Consider the following 10,161-nt stretch of genomic DNA (forward strand, 5'->3'; position numbering starts at 1 on the left):
CGGACATAGAAAATTTCTCAGAGGAAAATGTAGTTAACAACAGCAGGAAAAGAAAACAAGCCCAATCAAAAGAACACAAGAAAAGCTTGTTCATACTGAGTGACAAGAAAATTGCAGGAAAAGGAGCTGAAAGTCAAACAGAAGGTGAAAGGGACAGTTTGTCAGAGAAGCACTGTGGAAAGAATGAAAAAAGAATAGCAATTGAAATGAAGGGAGAGGAAGAAAATATGTTAAAAAAGAGCAAGGAACAAAAAATTACAAAAAAGGAAATTGAGAGCAGGGAACAAAGAGAGAATAGATTAGAGAAGCATCGGGACCTAATGAGAAAAAGACGAAAAGCTGAAACTGATCAGCAGAGAGAAAACAGGCTAAGAAAGTGTAGGGAACAAAGGATGAATAAAAAAGAAATTGAGAGCAAAGTACAGAGAGAGAATAGATTAAAGAAGCGTCGAGAAAAGAGGAAAACAAGAGAGAGAGAAACAGGAAAGGAAGGAGGGAAAAAGGGGAGAGGAAAGAAAGAAAAAGAGAGAGAAGAAAGAAGGAGAAGAAAAACAAGCAGAGAGAGAAAACAGAATAAGGAAGGAGGGAACAAAGGGCGAGAAAAAGGAAAGAAAGCAACGAACAGAGAGAGAATAGATTAAAGAAGCGTCGAGAGGTAATGAGAAAAAGACAAGAAACCGAAACTGAACAGCAGAGAGAAAACAGGATAAGAAAGTGTAGGGAACAAAGGATAAATAAAGAAATTGAGAGCAAAGAACAGAGAGAGAATAGATTAAGGAAGTATCGAGAACTAATGAGAAAGAGACAAGAAACTGAAACTGAACAGCAGAGAGAAAATAGGTTGAAAGAGAGAAGAGAACGATATAGGAAAAGCAAGGAAACTGAAACCAAACAGCAGAGAGAAAATAGGTTGAAAGAGAGAAGAGAACAATACAGGAAAAACAAGGAAACTGAAAGCAAAGAGAAACGAGAAGAAAGATTGAAGAAGCAGAGGGAATCGAGGCAAAGAGTAAAAGAAACTAAAAATAAACAACAGAAAAAGGAGCAGTTGAATCAGGAAGGTCACCTAAAGCAAACATCTTGTGATGAATTGGTTGTTAGTTTTCGTGAACTGGTTGCTACAGGGCCAACATTTGTTTGCGCGTGCTGCGATCAATTATGGTACAAACATAGTCTTGTCAGAACTGAAACTGTACATAAACTAAATAATGAATCTGTGCAAAGGTGCATAAGAACAAATGAGCAGTGTTGTACAGCTCAGTGGGTTTGTCGTACATGTTATAATCACCTGAAGCAGAATAAAGTTCCTCCATGTGCAGTTCAAAATAAAATGAGTTTTCCACATAAACCTGACCATTTAGACTTAACAGAGCTAGAATGGAGACTTGTATCACCACGATTGATCTTTCAAAAGATACGTGAAGCAGCTAGAGGGAAGCAGTTTAAAATTCATGGCAACATAGTGAATGTTCCTGCTGATGTCATTAATACCGTGAATTTTTTACCAAGACTGTCGACTGAAACAGACACCATCAAAGTCCAGCTTAAGAGAAAACTAAAATACAAAAACTATGTCCTATCACAAAACATAAGACCATTGAAAGTTTTTGAAGCAGCGAAGTGGCTGACTGAAAATGGCACACTATACAAAAAAGAGAGCATCAAATTGAACCCAGATTGGAATGGATTGCTTACAGGGTTTGATAAAAGTGACAAGTCTAATGATAGTGGTTGCAGCAGCTCAAGCAACATTACAGATATCAACACACCTGTAGCTTCAATAAAGTCACTCAATACTACGGTGCAATCTTTGTCAGAACATGGTCGATTGTTTTCATTTCAATTTGGTAAAGTTTTTGTTTGCCTTGGTTGTGAACAAGTTTTAATAGACTTGGTGAATTTAGAAAACCATCTTTTGTATAATCATGGAGTAGAAACTGATAGTGAATGTTGTGAGGAGAGTAATTACATGCCAATGTTTCATCAAAATGACTGTAATAGTAATGAAGTGGTATATTTTTGTTCTTTGTGTAGTGTCTGGGAAAAAGAGCAATCACTTTTTAGTGAGCACATGGCCATTGTACATGATCTACCACCAATGGAAGATGACTCCTCCCAATTTAGTGAAGTTGCAGGTAATGTAAGTTCTTCTTCTGTGGTCAGACTGTTCAGATATAAAATTCTTGATCCAGAAAATGTTGTTCTTGTGGAAATATGTTCAAAAGGGTATGGATTAGCAAACACCATTTCTCTTAAAGCATTAGTAGGTGTTCCGGTAACTTTAAATGAATCAAGATGCTCATCTAGTGAAACAGGTGTGCATTTTTCTAGTGGAGATCTTTCAAAGGATTACTGTCCAACTGAAATGGAAATAGAAGATCCTTGGAATGAAATTGATGAATCTGAAATGTATACTGGTACTTTGGACACAATGTTAACATCTCCAGACTTTGTAGAAGATTGTGAACGTGAAAAGGTTTTGAACTTTGCTCCAGGTGAAAGCAATCATCCAATTAGTATTTTCAAAGACCAATATTGTGAAGAGCTAGCATATCCTGGCATATTCTGTGGTCAAGCAAGAGCAGATAATAAGGAAAGGAATGTACCTGTGTATTATAGTGACATTTGCAAATCAGAGTTAAGGCGTTCTGATCGTAGAGTTGCTCAGTGTGTCGAAAATATCTTTTTTAAACTGAAAAAGCTGCAAATGAAAATTATCTTGGGCAACTGCCAGATTGCATTGCGAAAGCATAAAACAAACGGAAAGAGACTAACAGCAGGCGAGTTAAAAAAAGTAGGTGCTTTAGACAAATTAGTTCATTTAGATGAAGGGTACCGATTTCTAAGAGCTCTTCGTGGTTCCCCACCATACTTTGAGAAGTCAAAGAAAGATCTATTCGCCATGATAAGGCAACTTGGATCTGCGACCCTTTTTTGTAGCTTTTCTGCAGCTGAAACAAAGTGGAATCATCTGTTAAGGATGTTAGGTGAGTTAATTGATCACCAAATATACAGTGATGATGAATTAAATGCCTTGTCATGGGAGGAAAAATCAAGGTTAATTCAAAGTGATCCCGTCACATGTGCAAGACATTTTGATTTCCAAGTTCAGCAATTGATTGGAAAATTTTTGAAAAGTGATTGTGCACCACTGGGAAAAATAGCAGATTGGTTTTATCGAGTTGAATTTCAACAACGTGGCTCACCACACATTCACATGCTGTTATGGATTGAAGGTGCACCAAAGTTTGGGGAAGACTCTGATGAAAAAGTTTGTAATTTTGTTGATAAAATCATTTCTTGTTCAAAACCTGCTAGTGGCTGTGAGTTAGATGAATTAGTTTCTCGTCAAGAACACAAACATTCATTCACCTGTAAAAAGAAGTTTCAAAAACAGTGCAGATTTAATTTCCCTCAGCCACCAATGAAAAGCACTCAAATATTGTATCCTTTACATGCAAGCGATATTAAGGAAACTAGTCATTTGAACCAGCACAAAGCTACTTGGAAAGAAATCAATGAGAAACTTAATACTATGAGGGAAGGAGAGAACATTTCATTTGAAGAACTTCTTAATAAGCTTGGTGTGACTGAAGAGGAATATGTTCTTGCTATTCGCTCTTCCTTAAGTAGGGCAACAATTTTTTTGAAACGAAAGCCAAACGAACTTCGAATCAATAATTATAACAAGCACTGCTTACTTGCATGGAGAGCAAACATGGATGTCCAATTTATCCTAGATATCTACTCTTGTGCAACATATGTTGTTTCTTACATATCAAAGGCACAGAGAGGTATGAGTGAACTTTTGAGAAAAGCATGTGAGGAAGCAAGAGAAGGAAATTTGGGTATTAAACAGCAAGTGCGTGACATTGGTAACAAGTTCTTGAACAATGTCGAAATAAGTGCACAAGAAGCGGTATATATTGTACTTCAGTTACCAATGCGACGTTCCTCCCGTGAAGTGGTGTTTATTAATACAGCTTTACCAGATGAAAGAGTTCGTCTTCTGAAATCAATTGATGACATTCAGCAGCTAGAAGATGAGTCTGAAGATATTGAATCAGGTGGCTTGATAAAACGGTACACTAAAAGGCCATCTTGTCTAGAGAACGTAACATTAGCTGATTGGGCCGCTTGGTATGACAATAGGAAATCAAACCTTAAATGTTTACAAAAATCCAAAAATACTGATGTCGATGGTTTTCCATTAGAAATATTTGATGATGACAACAATGAAGATGATGTTGGGTTAGATATTACTGGTACATGTGGCAATGAGCTGACTTTAAAGGAGAGGAAAAAAGAAATTCAGAAGCGGTCAAAGGCTAGGGTAATAAGAAGTGTCTGGTTTAATAGAGAAAGTCATCCTGAAAAGCACTATCGTGAGCTGCTAATGTTATTTACTGCTTGGAGAGATGAGAGTACGGATTTGCTTGGAGACTGTGAGAGTTACATGGAGAGGTGTCAGATACTAAAAGAACAGATAAATGACCAAATGGCTCAGTATGCACCATGTAGTAGACAACTAGACAAAGCATTAGATGATGTACAAACTATAGAAAGCAGTGATGATATGTGGGATTGTGTAGCTCCAAATACTCAACATGTAGAACTGAGTCACCTAGCTGAAACTAAATGTGAACTTTTGTGCAACACAGAAAGAGTGAGCAACTATGATCTTTCTGAAGACCTGGGGATCCCTGCCAGTACAAATAGTAATTACGAGCATAATATCTCATTTGATGAATTGCCAGATGAAGAGTATAGGGAAGCTGTTCGTTCTCTAAATGTCGAGCAGTTAAAATTTTTCTACCATGTTTTACACCTTGTGAAGACAACTTGTGAACCCTTCTATTTGTTTCTTTCTGGTGGTGCTGGAGTTGGAAAATCTCACTTAACTAAAGTACTATTTCAAGCAGTTTACAAATATTTGAACACAAGAGCTGGTGATGATTTTCATCAAATTAAGGCTATTCTTCTTGCTCCAACTGGTAAAGCTGCGTACAATATTCAAGGAAGTACAATCCATTCTGCATTGGCAGTGCCCGCAAACCAGTCCTTGAAAGTTTATAAAAAGCTTGATGCCAGTCGTTTGAATTCCTTAAGATGTAAATTTGCTGGTTTGAAGATAATTTTCATTGATGAAGTATCAATGGTAGGAAATTCCATGTTTAATATTCAAATTAATAAAAGACTCCAAGATATCATAGGAACAGCTCATGATTTTGGAGGAGTGAGTATTATAGCAATTGGAGATTTGTTTCAACTTCAGCCAGTATTTGATGGGTATGTTTTTGAAGATTTGGAGAATGATTATGCTCCTTTAGCAGCTAATCTGTGGCAGAAACATTTTCAAATGTTTGAATTGCACGAAATCATGCGTCAAAGAGAAAGTCGCCAGTTTGCAGAAATTCTAAACCGGCTACGTGAGGGTATTCACACTGAGAATGACTTAAATATACTGAGAGCAAGAATCATTGAAGATCCTGACCTGAACTATCCCAGACATGCTCCCCACCTATTCATTCAAAATGACAGAGTTGACGAGTTTAACACAGCAATTTATAATTCTGCAGCTGGTAGAAAATATATTGTGAAGGCAGCCGATAACGTCGTTGGTGCTCAATCTGAGGAATTTAAGGCGCGACTATTGAAGCAGGTTCCAGAGGATCCACGAAAAACTATGCAATTAGCAGCTTGTCTTGCAATTGCAGAAAATGAAAGGATTGAGGTCTGTCAAAACATCAGATTAGATGATGGGCTTACAAATGGCAGTGCAGGCTTAGTGAGATTTATTAGTCTGCTAAGTTCTGGACGTCCTGACGGAATTGTTTGGGTTGAATTTGATCATGCTAAAGTCGGAGAAAAAACTCGAAATGAAAATAGAAGCCTTTACAGTGATAATATTCAGCATGGTTGGACACCAATAAAACCTGTCTGTGTAACCTTTTTTGTGGGGAGAGGTAAAGCTGCTCAGATCATTCGAAAACAATTTCCTTTACGGCCATCTGCAGGAAAAACTATTCACCGCTCTCAGGGTGACACTGAAACTGAGGTTGTAGTTGATCTTAATTCAAGAAGAGCTATCCCACACATTCACTATGTTGCATTAAGCAGAGTCACTACAATTGATGGACTGCATATAAAGAATCTCAATGAAAAAAAGATAACTGTGAGTAACAAAGTTAAGCATGAGATGCAGAGATTACGAACAGTAGCTTATCTTCAGCCATCTTTAATATCCCTTGCAGACATTGGTGAGAATTTTGTTAAGATAGTCTTTCTTAATGCACGTTCACTACACAAGCATATATCAGATGTGAAAAATGATTTTAATGTTAAGGTGGCAGATGTAAATATCTTTGTTGAAACTAGGTTGTGGGTGTTCGACCAAAATGAAGAATTTGAAATTAATGACTTCTCCTTGTTTAGAAATGATGCTTCGTTTGATAGGCAGTTGCATACACAAAGACCATTCTATGGAACTGCAGTTTATACAAGAGCTCAATGTAATGATGAATTTCCTCAATGTCAAAATATGCATGGAGTTGAAATAACAATTATTAGAGTTAAATGTCTGCCAGATGTTGTTATTGCTGGAATTTATAGATCACCAAAAGTGTCAATGAGACATTTGCTTCAAGCATTGAGAGAACTTCATTCCATTATGTCAACAGAACGTTTTCATATAATACTTGGTGATTTTAACATTGATTTTAATGATGGTGTACAAAACAGCAGTATACATAATCAAATGATTGCAACATATGGATATAAACAACTTATTTCAAGCTTTACCACTGATAGCAGAACTACAATTGATCACATTTATACAAATCTAAATGAATCAAGAGTCCAAACTGGTGTTCTCGAGACATACTTTAGTGACCATAAAGCTGTGTGGATAGCAACCAAAAAAGAGTAGAAACATGTACATTTTTGTAGGCTATAATGACTAGTAAATGATTAACCTTTTATGCCCCATCATACACATACAAATTATCCTGACTGATCTCCATACATTTTCTTATAGCGTTGTTTGGAGAATCTGTTTAAAGTTCAAAGCAATTTCCCTTTGGTGACCATTTTATTACAGTGTAATTCTCCTAACCTCTTCTCTTAATTTAGTATTGACATTGTGAGGAGAAATTTGTAATGATCACTGTAAGGTCTTAAGGAAGCATAAATTACATGTAAAGTATGTGTTTCAGAAAGAAAGAAAATTGAAATGAATTTAGTATCTACTTCTGTTACATTTTAAAGTGTTGTAGTTCATCAGCCTTGGCGTCTTTAGAAACAAATTTGTGTAACGGCTCCTTTGAGTCCCTTGTGACCATTTGGGTCACAAACCCCTCCTTGTGACCCTTTGGGTCACAAACCCACCATATTGCAACTGTACATATTAGGTAAGTATACGAACAGTACACAATGTAGTTATTTGTTGTTCTCGTCCATGTAATTACACATGTATGTTAATAATGATTGATGTGACATCTAACAGGGATGTTGCTAAGAAAACACTAAGCTGGCAGTTAGCGACATCCCTGCATCTACATGTACATGTAGTCGTGGTATGTAAGTTATAAATATGTTACCTCACAATATTTACATGTGCATGTGTATTAGTTATTGTTAAAAAAATATTAATATTTTTAATTATTGTTTTTTTCTTTTTTTATGTTTACAGAACAGAAATGTAAAACAACAAGACAGTGCACAAGATACAGTCTTCAGAGAATCCACTGACTGCCGTGTTATGTCCAACACTTTCAATCTACATTTTGTCAAGAGACACTATGTATGTGTGATAGTGTCCATTGCATTGGAACTGGCTAGAACTTATTGGTCTCTATACAATAGTAAAAAGGCCCAATCCTCACTATAAGTGACTGCTATATTCAAACAACACACAGCAAAAACCATGTAGAAGTAACATTCAAGTCGAAAAGAAACTGTGTTAAACATCTCCAGATTGACCAATGAAAAGACCCTTCAATCAGAGGTCTCCACTGGCTCACCACTGTATCAACTTTACTTCCTGGACTCCACTTGTACTGTATGTGTGTATCACCTCCAAATGATAACATATCTTATTGGACATATCTTGCATCACGGATTGTACAGTCAGTGTAGACAACTACATTGTATCAGCCGCATTTAAACAAGAGTACATCAAGATACTGTATCAACCTTACTTGCTGGACTTCACTTGTAGTGTGGTATTACCTCTAAAATGTAATAACAATATTTTGGACGTATTGGGGGAATGGTCTTATCCTGCATCACAGATTGTATAGTCAGTGAAGACAACTATCAGCTGCATTTACACAAGAGTTAATCAAGATACATTATTTCAAGACAGTATTTTTCTGCCAAACTTGTAACAGCTCCCTGGCTTTCTAGTACAGTTGCATACTACTGTATGTTGCTTTCCACTTTATAAAGTGACAACAAAAGACATTTAGTTAGCATGGTACAATTTTGTGATTAAAGCAGTTCAATGTTGCATTCCATTGTCAAAAGTTGTGATAAAAGACATCTTATTAGAATTTGTACAAATTAAATTGCCAATTTTGTGATCAAAGCAGCTTATAATTTGCCTTTTATTAATTAAAGAAAACATTGGTTAGAAACTAACCTTACCTTGAAATCCACAACTAAAAACACCACCAGAAAACCATGTACTGTATTTTAGAATTTTATTTACCTAACAAACCCATTTTTTCCCCTGGATAGCAAATGACTCAGTGTCTCAAATTTCGACTTACATTGAGGAGCCCCAAAGGGTGACCACTTTAAATGTATTTACATTCTTCCTTGCAGATTTTATCCAATCAGAATCTTTTCACAGCTTTTGATTTGAAAACGACTGCATGAAAGAATGTGAATTAATTAAAAGTGGTTTCACATTTGGGCTCCTTGGTGTAAATTACACTGAAATCGACGATATCAATTTTGGTGTTCAATTACTTGGGTATCTTTTGGACTCACATTTTCACTCAATTGACATTTTTGGCTTTGTCAGTGTAAATTGCCCATTTCAAAATCACATGATGCTCCCCAGAGAACTTGTTTTTAACTATCTGAATACCAAGAGAATTTTTCTGAATTTGAAAGAAGTGATTCTCAAGAGTGATGTCACAGTCTGAAATAGGACAACAAACAAACAAACAAAGCCCCATAGGTCTATTCTCAGACTGTCCTTTGTCTGGAATTTTTAACATACTGACTTGCTTTACTGGAACGTCCTCGCCTTAGTATGCATTGCATACCGGTTATTGATCTAGTAATAGCTTCTAATCGGTCTTTTTCGGTTGTATAAATTTTGTTCCTTCCCATTTATTATATACTATATAAATAATTATTTTCTTATGTAGTTTTATAGTGCGTTTAAGTGATAGATATAAACAGATAATTATTTTCTTTATTAATATATATAGAATGAGTGATATAACATTAAATATCAAACACCTATCAGAAGCTGATCAAAGCTCGAATGATATAGCTTTCATTAATAAAATGTATTGTATTCAGAGCATCCTTAAAACAAATATTTGTATTATTAAAATGCTATCTTCAGACCTGAATAGCCGATCTGAAATATCAAATGAAGACAAAAATCATATATGTTTAGAGTGTATACCTGAAGACCAGAAACGACGACGAGGGAGACCTCGTAAGGATCAACATGTGTCTTCTCAGAAGCAATGTTTGTGATATAAATACATATTTATTCAGTCTACGGTTTTAGCGCGTGATTTTTTGATGAATTACGCGTCAGCAGGTATTTTTAATCAACCAGTCTTTAAAAAGGGAGTTTTTTGATGAATTACGCGTCAGCAGGTATTTTTAATTAACTGATCTTTGAAGATAATCAGAGCTGGAACCCCAACGGTTTTGAAATGATTAATATTTAAAATGTTTCTTCATATGATTTTTTAACCAATCAAAAACTTCACATTTTGCTACATGATTGTGAAATATTTTATGAAACGTTATTCATTTGGTGAAATATTTTTGTGAAGATGTCTTACTCTGCCAAGGTCATGAGTAAGAATTTTTTTTATTATAAACTTTTTGAGTAAAATTTACTTAAAAAGTTTATATGCGTTGCGTATTCAATTACGAGTGTTTCCATAAGGGTTAGGGTTGCCTTGA

At 35.7% G+C, this 10,161-nt stretch overlaps 1 protein-coding gene across 1 annotated transcript; it reads left to right on the plus strand.

The window, feature by feature from the left end:
* Window positions 1-616: 616 nt before the first annotated feature.
* Window positions 617-8,880, plus strand: LOC144647556 (uncharacterized). The gene is made up of 4 exons (XM_078507349.1): window positions 617-1,771; window positions 2,348-6,622; window positions 7,691-7,801; window positions 8,827-8,880. The coding sequence occupies exons 1-4, from the start codon at window positions 659-661 to the stop codon at window positions 8,878-8,880; spliced, it is 5,553 nt and encodes a 1,850-aa protein (XP_078363475.1). The 5' UTR covers window positions 617-658.
* Window positions 8,881-10,161: the final 1,281 nt, after the last annotated feature.

Source organism: Oculina patagonica, chromosome 3 (genome assembly GCF_052425735.1).
Source record: "Oculina patagonica isolate OP01 chromosome 3, crgOcupat, whole genome shotgun sequence".
NCBI lineage: Eukaryota > Metazoa > Cnidaria > Anthozoa > Scleractinia > Oculinidae > Oculina > Oculina patagonica.